General features: G+C 37.9%; 1 protein-coding gene across 1 annotated transcript in view; it reads right to left on the bottom strand.

Annotated features, from left to right (window-relative positions):
* Window positions 1-952: 952 nt before the first annotated feature.
* Window positions 953-19434, bottom strand: part of LOC137619585 (probable methyltransferase TARBP1) — an 83108-nt gene continuing 64626 nt past the window's right edge. Inside the window, exons 9-13 of the mRNA XM_068349750.1 lie at window positions 15706-15886; window positions 13444-13568; window positions 10573-10770; window positions 4186-4322; window positions 953-1817 (exon numbers count right to left, since the gene is read on the bottom strand). Coding sequence (XP_068205851.1) covers window positions 1655-1817; window positions 4186-4322; window positions 10573-10770; window positions 13444-13568; window positions 15706-15886 — 804 coding nt within the window. The 3' untranslated portion in view covers window positions 953-1654. The remainder of the gene's footprint in view (window positions 1818-4185; window positions 4323-10572; window positions 10771-13443; window positions 13569-15705; window positions 15887-19434) is intronic.

Here is a 19434-nt window from a genome sequence, read left to right as displayed (position 1 = left end):
TAAAACAGGGAATCAAAGAAGACATAAATACTAAATAAATTTTGTCTCCCCTGCTATAGGGCCAGTGTGTCAACAAGCAAAGCACTGACTTGATGTGTATAAGAGACCCTCAAGTTCAGACACTATTGAACTTGACACAGCACCTTGAATGCTAAAACTGTATTGGCTATCAGTGACATGTCAACACTAACAACCTTCATTACTGCTGGGGGCATTTCAGTGGCTTGGTCTTCAATGGAATGTTAAAAGCCACTGTAATACTACCAAATGCATCTTAACAAATAATTCTAAGCAAGATCAGATTCATTCTTCAAGGCCTTCTTCAGTTTGTCTTAATAGTCGACCAAGTGTTAAAGACCAGTCTGAAGGACCTCAATTGGGTGTGCAGAAGAGCACCTTGGGAAAGCTTTCATTATAAATTTACTGTGCATTAAGCACTGTGGTAACTGAGATGTACAGTGAAAATAAGCATTTACTCTGTAATTCATTTGCTTAAACTTTGTTCAAGTTATAACTTTATTTTTCTCAATGAGACACTTAAATTCATTTTTCCCAAAGAAAGATTCCAAGTTTGTTTGTGGTTACTGTGCTATGTGATCTCCATGGACATTCCTGTAAAAAGCTTGAACAGGAAATCCAATAGGACAATATGACTTCTCGGTAACCAGACAGAAGATGGCAGCTTGGCGCAAGTTAACATGCAAGTTGCAATCTCCAGTATAATATTAATTCTCAATGATGACATGTGATCGATTGCTAGATGATTTCATCATTGGAGGTGCTGTGACAGAATCAATAACGTCCAAACTTGAAGATCTCCCTTATACACACTGAGCCGGTGCTTTGGTATTTATGTTGTATTGAATTCTCTGTTCTAGCCTTATACAGGTTTTCCTTTATTGGCTTAACATAAAATTAGTGATGGATTTTAGTGCACATTAAAAAGTGCAATCTAGTAACTTGAAAATATATTATAGAGTGGAATTTTCAAAGGAATCTTAGAGCCCTATTTTTGTATAAATTCTGTAGGACATTCAGTTTTCTTATGATTCAAGTATTGCTGAGATACTTTATGGTAATTTCATAATAAAATGTGTTAGCCTAAAATCTCTATGTTTGTCCCTCTGTGTTAGCTTTAATTTCTGTAGTACTGAATTTTTTATCATTTCAATGAATTTCCAAGATATGACAGCTTTAATCCCATAATGTAAGATTCATTCTTTAACAGGCTAAAAAAAAACTAGTAAATTTGTAAAAAAAAATATCAGAAGGAAAGACTTAAAGCTATTGCAGCAATATCTCCAATACGTGAAATTAAACTGTTTATGGTATGCAGTGTTACTTGAGATATCAATGATAATTAAATTTACTTAAATCTAAATTGCTCTCCCTCACACTGAGGGACCTGGGGGAACCCAAACATAGAATAAGGCAATAAGGTAAGTGTTCGAAGTTCAATTTGCAAGTACCAAAATCATTAGTACTGTATAATAATTAATGGCCTAATTTAACAGGTCTATGAGCTAATACACTATTCTAGGGGGACCAAAATTTAGTGACGGAGATTAACATACTCATAGGAGCTGGTGTCCCTAACCTCTCTGAATTTTTAGAGACAATAATATAATCTTAGCACTTACATATATAAAAGTATTCACTGTTTCATGAGTTTCTGTCGATGTTGCCTTGTATATTCCCACACAAATAATGCACCCGAAACATGAACATTAAGGGAACGGATGATACCAGACTGAGGAATCTCAACACAAACATCAAGTAACTGAAGAAGATCACAGGGAATGCCTTCTCTCTCATTTCTGAAAATAGAATTTGTTACAATATTAGCATTTAATAAAAAAAGTAGTGAAAAAATTACAAATTTAGATATCATTTGTATATTTCCTAACTAAACAAACCTGAGCTATTTACATAGGATAGATTATCAGAAAAGCTGGAGTATACAGCCATTAAACTTTTATAATGAGGTGTAAACATGTGGCTGGGAGGAAGAGAAATAAGATAGAATAATGTGCCTCAAGTAAGAGAACTCTAACCCAAGACAGTGGAAGACCATGGTACAGAGGCTATGGCACTACCCAAGACTAGAGAACAATGGTTTGAATTTGGAGTGTCCTTCTCCTAGAAGAGCTGCTTACCATAGCTAAAGAGTCTCTTCTACCCTACCAAGAGGAAAGTGGTCAAGGAACAATTACAGTGCAGTAGTTAACCCCTCAGATTTAGAAGAATTGTTTGCTAATCTCAATGTTGTCAGGTGTATGAGGACAGTGGAGAATATGTAATAAATAGGCCAACTATTCAGATTGTGTGTGTAGGCAAAGGGAAAATGAACAGTAACCAGAGAGAAGGATCCAATGTAGTACTATCAGGCCAGTCAAAAGGCCTCATAACTCTCTAGTGGTAGTATCTCAATGGGTGGCTGGTGCCCAGGCCAACCTACTACCTTACAAGAATGTATTCCAGCAAAAATATGTAATGCCCTTATTTTCATTAAATGTGTTCAATGTCCTAAGAATAACTTACTTTGATAAATCTCAACAGCTGTATTGTTGAAATTACATTGCAAAGAGTGCCTGTAAAACTAAATGAAGTTATTTGCATTCCAAAAAAATGTAGTGGACAATGAACTTTAAAAATTTTGTGACATGTCCATATTTAGAGAGATGTGATAAGTTTACAATCCATTTCAGACTGTATGTAAAAAAGTGTCACACAAATGAAAATACAGGTAGTCGTCAACTTACGACTTACGAGACTTACGAATGTTTGACTTTGAGACCATTTTTTCACTGTGATGATGTCACAAGTATGTTGGCAATTGTACACTAATAGGACAAATATTTCATTGAAAATAATCTATTTTCTTGTATAAAAATCAACTGATTTATTTTGGCAAGTTAGTATTTTCTTTTATTGATAATACACAGTATACATTTTCAGTAAAAAATACATTAGGAAAAGTTTTAATCTGTCGAGTTCATATACAACTGGTGACGTCATACTTCCGGCGGAAAGCGAGTTGGCAACAGAGTGATTTCCTTCCAATAAGTTAACGATTAGTATTAGTATTCCCACTATCGAAATATCAAGTAACGATACAAAGTAATTTGCTATGAGGACTACTCAGCGTAAATTTGACTCTACGCTACTTTTATTTCATCTTGATAATAGAGCGATATTTATCTAATGAAAGTACAGTACATTAATAGGAGCAATATTTTCTTAGAAATAATATTTCTTATTTTAAATTATAGAAATGAAATACCTTTGCTTGATAAGTTAGTACTTTAATTTTTTACAAGGAAAAAGAAAAGGGTTTTACATATTTCGCAAGTCATTCTCTGTCAAGTTCACGTTACATGTCCTATGATGTCATATTTCTAGTGGAAGGCGCGCTGCAAACCAAATGATTTCATTTCCGTGTATTACCAAATAATATTATTCCCATCATCGAAACATTGATTTATGATATCAAGTGTCTCAGTGTTCTGTATCAGTTGTTATGATAATAGCACTACTTACCGTAAATTTAAGAAATTAAGCACAATAATGTCTAATGAAATTTGAAGGTTTAATAATGAACTAAAAATTTAATACTGTATGAAGCTTTAAAAATCAACTACCCGTACACACGCACACACACAGAAGAAGAGAGAGAATGTATCTGTATGATAACTAATAATAATGGTTATTCGTATGTGCCCATTCTCTCAATACAATAACGGGACCTTCAGATCAGCTGATCATAACCAAAGGTAAAAAAAAAGGTTGGTAATCGTTGATTGTTAAAATGCTTCCAAAATTGAAAAATTGAATACATAAAAGCTTTAATAGAACATATGATATCCCATGAAACAAGAAAATTAAATAATGATATACAGTAAGAAAATATTGATAAAATATGACTGGATGATTACCAAATCATGATGCAACTTGAATATCTAAGGAAACTTCAATTTTTAAATTCGAAATACATCCAAATTGACTTACAACGTGTCTCTTGGTCCCTATCTCGGTTGTAAGTCGCCGATTACCTGTATTAGAGTTGCCAAAGTGAGTTTTCTAATTTCAGAATGTATGTATGAAAGTGTCACACAAATGAAAATATTAGAGTTGCCAAAGTGAATCTTTTAAAGCCTTTAAATAATACTGTAAACCATAACTTACCCTAGCACCACTACAGTCCTTTCGGGAAATTCATATTCTGACAACAATTTACTATTTCCAGTTTGCTCGGCTGCTACAAGGGTGTAGCCTTCCCTCTGAAGTCCTCGTAAGTATCCTGGCAAATCCTCAGGTTTCACCTATAATTAAAAAAAGGAGTTTTGATGAAGGAAAGTTGAAAAATTTCAAGTAATTTGTATTTATCCTAACTACAAACCTGAATCCTATAATAGGAATATGATTTCAGTAATGCTGGAAAACGGCCTGAAAATTTTCAACGAACTGGTAGTAGTAGCTGACAGGTGGAGGGTAAGTCCCACCCACCAGAAGGCCACTGAGCACTGTCTTTAACTTTAAATCTAGGACTTGGCATATGGCAGGAAGTGGAATTTAAAGGACTTGGGTTTGTATAGTTGAGAAAAATACAAAAGGGATTTTGACTAAGGAAAAATCTATTTCTGGGGAGAGACCTGTGACGCCTGGTGAAAAGGGTCCTTCTTTACACTTTTCTGATATAAACCTTCCAAATATACCAGAGAAAGATAAAAGCATGGAATGCAGAGGTTACTACCCTCGCGCGAGCACCTTGTGGGTGTCGTGTATAAAGCAGGGGCGTGTGAAAGCCACTATTCACAGGCTGTCTTCCATTTAGATAATTCCTTCATCAAAGGGAAGGGCCGTAACAGAGGCCCTAGATACCACACTTGAACCACGCCACCGACGCCTAACACGAACGCCCTCTAGGACATCCTTCTGTTTTGGACTTGCTCGCTTTTTTTAAAAATCTGTGATTTGTTCCTACATGAATACAAACCATCGTCCTTAAACAGGAGACATCCTTAGGAGGGAGGAAGTCTAAAACTATACTGGCTGCTTTACTTTCCCAGGAAATATCAAAGTACTTCAGTTCTGTTTAAGAGCAAAGGTAATGACTCCTGTCCCTCCTAACACCTTGGCCAGGAAGATGTGGCAGGTGTTAGGCTAGCCCCTTACAAGGTGACTGGTAGATGAACATTGGAAGATCCTATATCAGTGTGGAGGATCTGTCTGATTGTATGGTCATTTATGAAAAATGGGTTTGCATCTTGGAGGAATGACTGGAGGAGACGACTTACTGTGTGCTAAGTGAAGCCACTTTGGTCCCTGGCAGCCATATTGGGACTGGCAACTGAATCGCTGGCTGACAGAGGGTTTGCGACCTCACATGATTCGAGGTGTCAGTTTTTTATAAGCATAACAAATACCATTATCCAGTTTCAAATATCTTACTTCAAGACACATGAATCAATAAATGGGTAGTTAAAGTTTTAATACATTTTTGCTGAACTTAAGCATTCAGACAATGTGATTACAATACCATTCATAAATAAAATGAGTAATCACACCTTAATGTTACAATTATTTCGGAAAACGCTGCCACTTTTCTAGTTACCATCGACAGGTGATATACAGATCCTTGTCACATGATAAAATTTATGAGAAATTGTTTATGAGATAAGAAAATTTTCATTTATAAGAATGAAAATTATATGAAATGGGAGTACACAGAACATTTGTACAGACTCCAAGAAAAAGAGGAATTCCACATAGGTAAATAGCTCAGAGCTGCTCATGTGAGAAGGATAAAAGAAAAAAAAAATTAAAGTTTAAGTTAGCAGTACAGCTGCTAAGTGAATTGGGTGCAACTTCTTTAAAATTCTGCATTGATGAAAACAAAAAAAAGTGAATTTGAGGGAAGTAAAGCTACTGTTGATTTCATAATGGTATTCAACTTGACATGATGAATTCTCAAAATCTAAATGCAAAGGGATTTAAATACCTAATTCAGAAAATTAAAGCAAATGATATTAAATATTTTCTAATAAAAGCAGAAATATATTTCAGCTCATTAAGACTGCTAAATGGTAAAGACATCTTAAAATCCAATATAAAAACTGGATTCATTGGCTTTCTATATTGCATATGAAGTCTTCAGATTCTGTAAGAAAACTGTATTGCATCTGATGGTGGGCCTTTGTAATTTTTGATGACCTGAAAATTCATTCGCGATCACACTGAACTATTCTTTGGTTAAGTAAGAAGCATAGGAGGCAATAAAGATAAACAAACAGCGAGACAGTTCGCTACGGCTTACAAAAGGTTGTTTGTTCTTAATGACTTGATGGATACCATTCGTGGCAACTGCTTGCCATTGGAATCGGTGCCCATATTAACTGCTTCAAGCGGCTTAACCAACCCTGTTGCAGTAAATCCTATAAATGCATATGTCTCAGGACAGAATTTTAGAAGGAATTTACAAAGTACATTCAGAGGAAAAGGAAGATAATTATGATTATATTTCTAACTGTTACCAGTAGTAAAAATTTTCAAATTAAATGGTAGCTTATACTACAGGCTTTCTTGATATTAAGTTAAAAAGTCTTTACAGTGTGAGGTCTGCATTGAAGCATTAATGTTAACAATTAACTGTAAATTATCATCACACCCTCATCAAATTAAAAATAAAAGGAAAACTGCTTTATCCATCAAATGATGTAATTGATATACAACACGTGAAAAAATATATGAAGGAGATGTCCTGCGACAAAGCACTGGGGAAAGTAAACTTCTATAAATTAGTTAAGTACCATAATGGCAGCTTACATAGGCTGTCTGCTAAAGAAGGTGATGAATGCAAGAGTTGATGGGAGAAGTACGAGAGGAAGGCAAAGGTTTGGGTGGATGGATGGAGTGAAGGAAGCTCTGGGTGATAGGAGGATAGATGTGAGTGAGGCAAGAGAGCGTGCTAGAAATAGGAATGAATGGCGAGCGATTGTGACGCAGTTCCGGTAGGCCCTGCTGCTGCCTCCGATGACTTAGATGACCGCGGAGGTAGCAGCAGTAGGAGATTCAGCATTATGAAGCTTCATCTGTGGTGAATACTGTGGGAGGGTGGGCTGTGACACCCTAGTAGTACCAGCTGAACTCGGTTGAGTCCCTTGTTAGGCTGGGAGGAACGTAGAGAGTAGAGGTCCCCTTTTTGTTTTTGTTTCTTTGTTGATGTCGGCTACCCCCCAAAATTGGGGGAAGTGCCTTGGTATATGTATGTGATGTATAATACAGAGACACTGGACAATCACTTTTACTTATGGATTAAAGTAATATCTTAAAATATTTGTAAGAGATATATAATTATACTCTACTATCACAAGAGAGTTATTGGGTCCTTTGACTGGCCAGACAGTACTACAGTGGATCCCTCTCTCTCTCATTACAGCCCATTTTGTCTTTGCCTACACATACACTGAATAGTCTTGCCTATTCTTACCACATTCTCCTCTGTCCTTATACACCTGACAACACTGAGATTACAAAACAATTCTTCTTTGATCAGGGATTAACCACTGCAATGTAATTGTTTAGTGTCCACTTTCCTCTTGGTAAGAGTAGAAGAGACTCTTTAGCTATGGTAAGCAGCTCTTCTAGGAGAAGGACACTCCAAAATCAAACCATTGTTCTCTGGCATTGGGTAGTGTCATAGCCTCTGTACTATGGCCTTCCACTGTCTTGGATAAGAGTTCTCTTGCTTGGGGGTACAGTACACTTGGGCATGCTGTTTATGTCATTTCTCTTCCTCTTATTTTTTTCTAAGTTTTTATAGTTTATATGTGAAGGATCTAATTTTATGTTGTTACTATTTTATTTAAATTGTTTATTCTTCTCTTGTAGTTTATCTATTTCCTTTATTTCTTCTCCTCACTGGGCTATTTTTCCCTGTAGAAGCCCTTAGGCTTATAGCATCCTGCTTTTCCAACAAGGGTAACAGCCTAGCTTGTAATGATAATAATATCAATATGGAGGTAAGCAGATTACTGTTAAACTTAACACAGGTTGCAGTAAAGTTTCACAAGTTATACTAAACTGATTCACTTTCGGTGTCAATAATTCCTATTAATAAATAATAGTATGGAATAATACAATAATGAGAGAAGAATTAGCAGATAAAGGGAATAGCTTAAAATTTTGGTCACTAATAGGTTATATGTATATAAGATAATGAAAAAGTTTGTAATGTATTTCAAAGTAAGATATTATGTATAATGAAATTATCAACTACATTTTTTATAACAATGTTAAAATGTCAATCACCTTTAGCCTTCATTTATGCCATAGAATAGAATCAATATGAAAATAAACATGGGAAAAATAACAGAAGTACTCCTATTAATCCTTATAATTTGGTGTCTCTTTTGCCATTCCCAGGCATGGCTGATACACGATCAACTGGCTTTTCTTTAATGAGCGGCCTCCTCCCATTATTCCTCCAAAATTTGCATACCTTTTGTCCATCCTTACCCTTGTTTGGGAGGATTATGGAGATACTTCTAAACAAATACTTTTCTGTTAAGAGAAGTAGTTCAGTCATAATGAAACGACTACTACACGACATGGGAGGGGATAAAAGAAGAAAAAATAAGAGGTAGAACAAGGTTTCTTGTCCCATGAAGGAGCTAGGTTTGCTACACAATCTGTTGAATAGCTACAACTAGGCCAAGGGTAAAGATATCAATGGACCTGTGGGTATAATTTCATAGGTAGTGGCTAGCGAAGGTTGTCAGTTGTTACCAGACTTCTGCCTTCATGACCTGTGTCATTGACATGTTCCTCCTGAGAGCTTAGCTACATCCGATATGTCTGACTTTATGTGCTCACATCCAGATGTGAAAGACCTTCTTCCATACTTCAGAGTGACTTGTGACGTAGGAAAAGCATGTCGATTGCCTAATCACTTTGCTGAGGACAAGTCTAGTAAAGGACAGTCTTGAGGGTCAGATCCTTATCTGATACCTATCTCATAGGCTTGTGCAGGCCAGTTTGAGAGATCTGAAGAATGGAGAGACCTTCCATTCCTCTGCCGAGTTTTTGAGAAGGGGCAAGACTGTTCAAAGCTCCTCGTGAGTTGTGACGATTCCATGAAGAAGAAATGACTATGACCTAATTTGAAAACCTGGTTCAAGGCTGACCGGTACCCTTCACCGCGCAGACTGAGGAGCTTCCCTGACGAAGGTAGATGAGATAATAGCTGAACCAGATACCATTCAGTGTGTGGCCACTTGGGAGCAGTCAGGATCATCCTGAGCCTCAATGTTGTCAACTGTCTTTTGAGTAATTAGCAAATTAAGTCAATGGTCAGAAAGACACACATGTCTAGATATTTCCAAGGGCATGGAAAGCCGCCTGAAACCCTGCTGACAGGTCTGGAATTGGAGAGCAGAATACTGAAAGTTTCTTTTTCAACTGAATGGCAATCAGGTCGATTGATGGTAATTCCCATAGGAGCAAAGATCAAACTTGGCAGCCTTCTGGGGCTGTCAAGATTGAACTTGGCTGTCAATATAAAACTTGGCTGTCAAGATCAAATTTGGCAGTCAAGGTAAAACTTGGCTGTTAGGATCAAATTTGGCAGTCAAGGTAAAACTTGGCAGCCTTCCAGGGAAGTCTTTCTGCTACGTAAGGATGTAGGGATCACTTCTGACAAGAATGGTAAGGAGGTCACTGGTTGCTAACTAGAGATACAATCGCTAGTAAAGATGCCTATGAGGCATGAGCTTCTCCGCTGATGAAAGAAGTCCCCGAAATCGTTGCCATTGCTGATCCGGAAGTTCTTATTTGTGCAGGAACAGTTGCACTGCCTCCATGATTCTGCTCCTCACATACCGAAGTCACAGAGAGCTCCAGCAAAGGAGGATCAGGGTGAGAGAGATCGTGCATCACATGAAGAAGCTAGTACTTCTTGCTCTCGATGGAAGACAACATTGAAGAGGATTTATACCTCTTAACTCGCTTTTTGCGACATGCACAATAATTTTCCCCCTGGAAGGGCGGACAATCCTTGCAAAATTCCCGAGGTGAATCGTGTGAACACCAAATACCACGGCATTTCTGGCATAAGGAGAACAGATCAACTTCGATCCGGCTCATGAAGGTTCCTCATTGGTGGCCTCCAAGGCCGAGGCAAGTCTTCATGGTGCCTGTAGAGCCACTCATCTCACGAAATACACGGAAAGAAAAATGCACTAAAAAAGGGTAATCCAGTATATAGTCATGATCATAGTGTGGGATGGAGATCCGTTCACGACGGCGACCAGGAATAGAGTTACTCTGTCTCTCAGAGGCATGAGTTTGTTACCCAGCTATGGGGTGCCTGGTAACCATATATGATTGCCAGTTATGTAATTTTTCTTTTTCTGGTCATAGTAAATTGACTTAGGAGTAAAACCCATATAAGTGACTCCGAAGTTTGTTTACGCTTAGGAACAAATACAAAGTGTGAAACTCGAAGTCTTAATTCTGCAAATAACTACTATACTGTACAATATATCTAATACACCTTTGTAAAGACAAACTCACCTCTTTCATTGGTACCCACTGCTGAGCTGTGAGAGAGAGTGAATTAAAATTATGATCTTCCTGTATAGCAAGCGAGGAGACAACATATTCCTTCACACTGAAGACTTCACAAGTTCGACAGAGACCACCAAGGTTGGGAGTTTTGTCAATCAGTGATGCTACAACTATGAGACCACCTCTTCTCTGACTACACGATTTCTGAAATCAAAATTCAAGTTCAGTTTCCTAAAAATTATAGATCACTACTCTGTATAATTTCTTTGCTAGAATTGTTCATGGTGACAAATAGCTAGTTCAATTTGTGCTTTGCATTTAAATACTAGTGATAAAAGGAGTTATAGAAATGGATGGAACATCTAACTGTATGGAAAATTCACTGCTATTTCAGCTGATACATTTTTCTATATATCATATCAATAATTATTTTGTGACAGTAAAAAAAACATACCTACTGCATACAAAGTACACACTGAAAACTTGAGCAAGAACCCGAGAACCAGTTAAAAGCTAACTATTCATAGCACCAATGACAGTAGATAGTTCATTTTCCCTTGTCTTATACAAGCCTCACTTTGACCAGCTGTTGCTTCTAAGGGTCTGCAGGCTGAGGACCAGGAGTTAACTTAAATATCTGCATTTAGCACCTAACCATAGTACATACAAGCTTTCAACATATCAAGTGGCCCAGGATGCTTAAGTACAGGAATTATTTGGACAAGAGACAGATTCTTTCTGTGTTTAGTTCAATTAGTATTGAATGAGCATCACATCATCTTTTTGGGGGGGCAGAAATAGCCATCAACAGCACTGGGATAGGTTGAGGTCAGGTTTATATGGGTTGAGGAGAAGATGGATACAGAGTACTGGATCAGCCATTTGGTATCCCATTGCAAAAATTGTCATTTAGAGCAAACGAGTAACCTCTAAAACAGCATGACCTGCTGGTGGTTTTGTATTTCTTTAAACTACTGTTCTAATTGTTTTTTATTTGCTCTCATTTGTTGATTTTCAGCCATTCCTGTCTTCTTTGCAGGCTGATATGATATTAAGGGTGACCTCCTTGACATTTTTTTTATTTGTAAAACCAGCGTTAATTCATTTTTGTGTGGGCCAAATTGTGTGTGCAGTAATACTAAGGGAAGCTTCATATGTTATTTTGGGAAAGCTTCTCTGGAGATGGAATAGTGTATAGGGATATCGTATCTGAAAGGTTGAATTTGGATATATTGTCAGAACATGGTTTTATATGGTGAAATATGTGCAGACATAAACAAATATTTGCTCCTCTTCAATACTGTTCAAATGAATGCAGTGCAGAAAAGTCTGCTGGGAGTTACAAGGGCAGATTAAGTATGGATTTAGAGAACTTTATTCATTGACCATTGTGATTTGTGATGTGCTTAAGCTATATAGGAAGTCATATTTCCCAATTAATAAAAATTTGTAGACTAGTTGTGAAATATTGTTATGATACATGAAATTTATATGTTTTGGTGCATTGTGTCACAGAGTATATTTGTAATATCATATTACACTCAGTTTCAAGTTTATTGAGATTGAGGACTAAACAGGTATATATCAAGTACAGTAGCTTCATTGATAAATAAACATTAAGTTCAATTTTTAGGTTTGAATAATGCTTTCATTCTATGAGGTACTAAAAATTGTTATATCAGTTGTATAAGATTAGTGATAAGGTTAGTTTTAAGATAGATATTGAAGGTAAAATTGTGATTATATTATCATTACTTGCTAAGCTACAACCATAGTTGGAAAAGCAGGATGCTGTAAATCCAAGGGCTCCACCAAGGAAGTGGAAGCCTTCACTGTTGTCTTCTTGGGCATTGTCCAGTCTGACTACAATGAATGCCTAGCACACTTCTTCCCCTTCAAAGCATATGCCTGCCACTGAACTGAAGGACATGATCGTCAACTGGCACAAGGGGATGCCTGCACACAGATATGCTCCCAACACAAAGCACAAAGAGAGTGTGGGTCTACCTGCGAATTCTCCATGAAGCGGTTACAGTGCCCGCTCTTCCCAAGGATAACTAAAATTTCATGTTTCCACTCCATTGTCAGCAGCCATAAAAGCATTAGGAAAAGAATCCACAACTTGAAGAAGGCTAAAGACACATGTGCGAACAGCATAACGGTCAAAGGTAAAATGAATAGAGAAGTGGCTGTGAGGGAGTGGCAAGGCTTTGCCCCTCACCCTTACCAGTTGGATAACTGCGCTTTATCCATTTCAATGGCCGATTCCAGCTCGCATCAAAGTAATCACTCAAATTAAAGGACGAAGATTTGTATGTCTCATAGCAACAAATATATGTCATTATCCCCACAGTATTCTAACCGATGCACTGCTATTGTAAAGGGAATTTTACTTGGTATCTCCTAAGTTGGATCTAGATACAATTAGATTCTTTTTCAGTGTGTTTGTCTGGAGGGTAGCAACCCTCCATTATGTCTCTCACTGGTCATTCTATAATCAGGAGAGTACACACTTATATTATTTGTTACTGTAGTATCATCTGGTATCTCATATAGTATACTGGATATAGACTCAAAATCTAACATCCAATTTGTGATGCTTGTTAAGTAAGCCTCCAATATATTTTTGGAAGACGGTCAGTTTTACAGTTTACAAGTCTACTCCTAAGTAACAGTGGAGGTTACAGTTGGTATCTCATTCCTTGCATCTCAATGGTCCCTGGCTGCATGTCTAGTACTAAAACACATTTTATCATTATACCATTAATATAAAAAATAGAAGGTATTTGATTAAAAAGTAATGGAAATCACTAAATTCCAATAAACGAACAAAGTTAATCTCTGAAAATCATTCCTGGCAAATTACAGTATACTAACCTGATTAGGTAGACCTAAAGAGCTAGATAACTCTGGCATCATGGATTTCCAAGGGGTCATCTTCCTCTGAAAATTTGATCTAGGATTCTCTGTATCCTCCAGCTCATCTGTTGCAGATGTTTCCCCTGAAAAAATTATCCAATTGCCAAATCAAAATGATATCTATATGTCATCATTATTCTCAAATGCAATTCCTTCTATAACTTAAGCCAATTATTCACATGAACTGCTAAAAAAGGTATATTTTTTTGAGGATTAATGAGACATCAACAAATTGAAGGTTTTTGGAATAAGTACCAAATTCCTTATACTGTATTGTTATAAAAATGGAGTTTCAATAAAAAACTTTTTATTTCTATACTCAAAAGCTTTCATCTTACGTCTCTAATGAAGCTCGGTTTATACCACAAAAACTAAAAAATTTCCAGTTTTCTTTCCTTCTATTAGGCTATGCACTCTAGTAGAGTAATGAGACTATCTGGCAGCTAATGGCAATAACGATGGCTTGGGAACACTGTACCTTCTTTTGTCTTAGTCTCAAAGTCAAAACTATTCCTTATCCTCTTAAAAGTAATTTTTAATTGGTTTACGAGAATTGTGTTGGTCTGCGAGCAAGAATTTCCTTCCATATGAGCATTTTTTTATGGCCAAGTACTAACAAGAGTAGCAAGCGATACAAAGAAAGCAGTTGAGTGGGACCCATACACCAACCACGCAGTGTTCATGTGATTTTTACACCATTTTGTTTTGCCTTAGCTCACATCTCATCCCATGCTCAAACCTTAAATCTTCCACTCACAGAGTAATATCTATACATTCTATATTTTGCCTGTGTCATACGAGCATCTTTGTTACTTTTCTTTGCAGAGCTGTGACAGTGTGTTCTTTAAAGAATTGTGACCATTACAGTAGAGTATCTTCTTGAACAGTACCAACCTGTTCGTAATACTAGGTATGCCAGGTAATTCTAATAGTCATGCCTTTTCCATCATAAGGCTCAATATTACACAGTATTCCAGAAGTTTTACCACAGTTGTGACCAAGTTGACGGTCCTTTGAATTCTAAAATAGGAAATCTAAAAGACTGCGAAAACCTTTTGTTTCTGATAGTATAGAGTAAACTGTAGTCTTGATGGGGTTAAATGTGGCACATAAGGGTTTGCATGTGCCACCTACAAAACTGGTTGTCTGTGATGATTGGCTTTCCACTATTTGAAACATGTAGACAAAAATGCAACAATCTGAATTGCTAAAATTCCAAGCCGGAGGTCTTGGAGCTCATCACTATCAAAGCTAGACTCTTTAATAGTTGGCATAGCATTATTGTTATCATCCCTGCAATAATGAACTAGATTTTCCATAAAACTAAGTTATTTTTCTTTTACAATTTGAACATTCAATTTGGTCAGTATCCATAGAAGCATATTTTTCTATAAGAGGAACAGTAAGGTCTTAAAACTTCTCACAACAATTTTCTAATTCCCAATATTGTCCCAATCACGAAATATAAATTGAATACGGATGGTGATTGCTCAGAAATAATAGCCTCAAAACATCTACATAGTAATCATTGACAAATCCAGAAGACATTATTTAAAAAATCACTAAAAACCTAAATAGCGTAAACAATCTGAGCTTGGAGAACTCCCGATCAATACAAGAACAACACAGAAACTAATAAAAAAAGAAGATAAAGTGTACCAAGTCATAGTTATGCCAATAAACCGCTAGATTGTCTCTCTAATTTACTAGAGGTCGCAGCCCATCAAATGGAAAGAACACAGAATTTGTTCTAGTTTTTGTGGGAAATGTCGATATAAACCAAGCTTCGAGAGAAGCAATATGATCATCAGGGAAGGTTCATAATAATATACATTGTGCTGTATAATACACATCATTATATTATCAGAAAATCATAACACAAATACTTTTTAACCCTTTTACTCCCAAAGGACGTACTGGTACGTTTCACAAAAGCCATCCCTTTACCCCCATGGACGTACCGGTACGTCCTTGCAAAAAAAAGCTATAAAATTTTTTTTTTTCATATTTTTGATAATTTTTTAAGAAAATTCAGGCATTTTCCAAGAGAATGAGACCAACCTGACCTCTCTATGACAAAAATTAAGGCTGTTAGAGCAATTAAAAAAAAATATACTGCAAAATGTGCTGGGAAAAAAACAACCCCTCGGGGGTTAAGGGTTGGAAATTTCCAAATAGCCTGGGGGTAAAAGGGTTAAAAGCTAACTGAAATGTTCTTACCGACAGCTTTGATAACCCATGGTGCAGGAATTGACTCTGCTAAAAGGTTATCTACATTATAAAGTGGTAAAATACTCTTGACTGGCAGAATTGATGTATTTATCACACTCAAAAGAGAATCAACTGCTAGCCACTCATCATCAGACAGCAGTGAAAGGCAAGGTAGATCATAGAAAATAGTCTGGAATGAGGTAAATAAAAAAAGAAAATGCAATAAATACAATATCTACACGATGCAAATCAGTTATCATGAATAGAAATCCTAAAAACTATTAAATACCAAATATTTTTAAATATTCTATTAAAATATCATTAAGTATATACAATAGCCTACATTATTCATATTTCTATTTCTTATTTCTGTATAAAATTTTAATTTTAATAATAAAGTACAATTTATATCTATACTTATCTGATGTTCATAATGGTTTTTTTCTCTAGAAGGTTGGTTTATCAATAATTACCCACAAAATTTGAAAATATTCCCATTTTCTTTCATTTCAAAAGATAAATGCTTCTAGTAAAGTAATGAAACACTCCTGTGGTTAATGGCAAGAAGCAAAGCAGTAGTTCATCATAGAATCTTGATGTTTTTCCTCCTTGAAGTTGAAACTAATCCCTCTTCTCTTGACACAAGTCAGTGGGGAGGAGGGTAGGCATGCATATGAATGATCAGGTGAATATAGAAATGTTATTTTTATTAATAAAATAAATTTTTTAATATACTTACCCGGTGATCATATAAGCTGTCAGCTCTGCTGCCCGACAGAAAAACCTAAGGACAAAATACGCCAGCGATCGCTATACAGGTGGGGGTGTACATCAACAGCGCCATCTGTCGAGCAGGTACTCAAGTACTCCATGTAAACACAGAACCAATTTTCTCCTCGGTCCACTGGGTCTCTATTGGGGAGGAAGGGAGGGTCCTTTAATATATGATCACCGGGTAAGTATATTCAAAAATTTATTTTATTAATAAAAATAACATTTTTCAATATTAAACTTAGCCGGTGATCATATAAGCTGATTCACACCCAGGGGGGTGGGTAGAGACCAGCATTACATGTTTACATTATTAAGAGCTAAGTATTTTGTATTTCATTTTAGCAGTTATTCAAAATAACAAACATAAAATAAATAAGTACCTGGTAAGGAAGTCGACTTGAACAATTACTCTGCCTTTTTAAGTACGTCTTCCTTACTGAGCCTCGCGATCCTCATAGGATGCTGTGCGACTCCTAGGAGCTGAAGTATCAAGGGTTGCAACCCATACTAAAGGACCTCATCAAAACCTCTAATCTAGGCGCTTCTCAAGAAAAGAATTTGACCACCCGCCAAATCAACCAGGATGCGAAAGGCTTCTTAGCCTTCCGGACAACCCAAAAACAACAATAAAAAACATTTCAAGAGAAAGATTAAAAAGGTTATGGAATTAGGGGAATGTAGTGGTTGAGCCCTCACCCACTACTGCACTCGCTGCTACGAATGGTCCCAGGGTGTAGCAGTTCTCGTAAAGAGACTGGACATCTTTAAGATAAAAAGACGCGAACACTGACTTGCTTCTCCAATAGGTTGCGTCCATTATACTCTGCAGAGATCTGTTTTGTTTGAAGGCCACTGAAGTTGCGACAGCTCTAACTTCATGTGTCCTTACCTTCAGCAAAGCATGGTCTTCCTCATTCAGATGGGAATGAGCTTCTCGTATCAACAGTCTAATATAATAGGAAACTGCATTCTTCGACATAGGTAAAGAAGGTTTCTTAATAGCACACCATAGAGCTTCTGACTGTCCTCGTAAAGGTTTAGTTCGTTTTAAATAGAACTTAAGAGCTCTAACAGGGCACAAGACTCTTTCTAGTTCATTTCCAACCAAATTAGAAAGGCTTGGAATATCGAACGATTTCGGCCAAGGACAAGAAGGTAGTTCGTTTTTGGCTAGAAAACCAAGCTGCAAAGAACATGTAGCCGTTTCAGATGAAAATCCGATGTTCCTGCTGAAGGCGTGTATCTCACTGACTCTTTTAGCTGTAGCTAAGCAGACGAGGAAAAGAGTCTTCAAAGTGAGATCTTTAAAGGAGGCTGATTGTAGTGGCTCGAACCTTTCTGACATAAGGAATCTTAGTACCACGTCTAAATTCCAACCTGGTGTGGCCAAACGACGCTCCTTCGAGGTCTCAAAAGACTTAAGGAGGTCCTGTAGATCTTTGTTGTTGGAAAGATCTAAGCCTCTGTGACGGAAGACTGCTGCCAACATGCTTCTGTAACCCTTGATCGTGGGAGCTGAAAGAGATCTTTCCTTCCTAAGGTATAAAAGGAAGTCAGCTATCTGAGTTACAGAGGTACTGGTTGAGGATACTGATACCGACTTGCACCAGCTTCGGAAGACTTCCCACTTCGACTGGTAGACTTTAAGAGTGGATGTCCTCCTTGCTCTAGCAATCGCTCTGGCTGCCTCCTTCGAAAAGCCTCTAGCTCTCGAGAGTCTTTCGATAGTCTGAAGGCAGTCAGACGAAGAGCATGGAGGCTTGGGTGTACCTTCTTTACGTGTGGCTGACGCAGAAGGTCCACTCTTAGAGGAAGTGTTCTGGGAACGTCCACTAGCCATTGCAGTACCTCGGTGAACCATTCTCTCGCGGGCCAGAGGGGAGCAACCAACGTCAACCTTGTCCCTTCGTGAGAGGCGAACTTCTGCAGTACTCTGTTGACAATCTTGAACGGGGGGAATGCATAAAGGTCTAGATGGGACCAATCCAGAAGAAAGGCATCTATATGAACTGCTGCTGGGTCCGGGATCGGCGAGCAATAAAGTGGGAGCCTCTTGGTCATCGAGGTTGCAAATAGATCTATGGTAGGTTGGCCCCACAAGGCCCATAGTCTCTTGCATACATTCATGTGAAGGGTCCATTCTGTTGGGATGATTTGACCCTTCCGGCTGAGGCGGTCTGCCATGACATTCATGTTGCCTTGAATGAACCTCGTTACTAGAGACAGGTTTAGATCTCTTGACCAGGTGAGGAGGTCCCTTGCGATCTCGTATAACGTCATCGAATGAGTCCCTCCTTGCTTGGAGATGTACGCCAAGGCTGTGGTGTTGTCGGAGTTCACCTCCACCACCTTGCCTAGAAGGAGGGACTTGAAGCTTCTCAAGGCCAGATGAACTGCCAGTAGCTCCTTGCAGTTGATATGTAACGTTCTTTGATCCGCGTTCCACGTGCCCGAGCATTCCCGACCGTCTAATGTCGCACCCCAGCCCGTGTCCGATGCGTCCGAGAAGAGAACGTGGTTGGGGGTCTGAACAGCCAGTGGCAGACCCTCTCTGAGGTGAATGTTGTCCTTCCACCAAGTCAGTGAAGACTTCATCTTCTCGGAAATAGGGATCGAGACCGCTTCTAGCGTCTTGTCCTTTCTCCAGTGAACAGCTAGGTGAAATTGAAGGGGTCGGAGGTGCAGTCTCCCTAACGCAATGAACTGGTCCAGTGATGAAAGCGTCCCTATCAGACTCATCCACTGTCTGACTGAACATCGGTCCTTCTTTAGCATGTTCTGGATGCATTCTTGGGCTTGACTGATTCTGGGGGCCGACGGAAAAGCCCGAAAAGCTTGACTCTGAATCTCCATTCCTAGGTACACTATAGTTTGGGATGGGACGAGTTGGGACTTTTCCATATTGACCAGGAGACCCAATTCCTTGGTCAGATCCAGAGTCCACTTTAGATTCTCCAGACAGCG

Source organism: Palaemon carinicauda, chromosome 26, assembly GCF_036898095.1.
Source record: "Palaemon carinicauda isolate YSFRI2023 chromosome 26, ASM3689809v2, whole genome shotgun sequence".
In the NCBI taxonomy this organism is placed as follows: Eukaryota; Metazoa; Arthropoda; class Malacostraca; order Decapoda; family Palaemonidae; genus Palaemon; species Palaemon carinicauda.
Note: the sequence above shows the minus strand (reverse complement) of the source record. Positions and strands in the feature narration are given on the sequence as shown.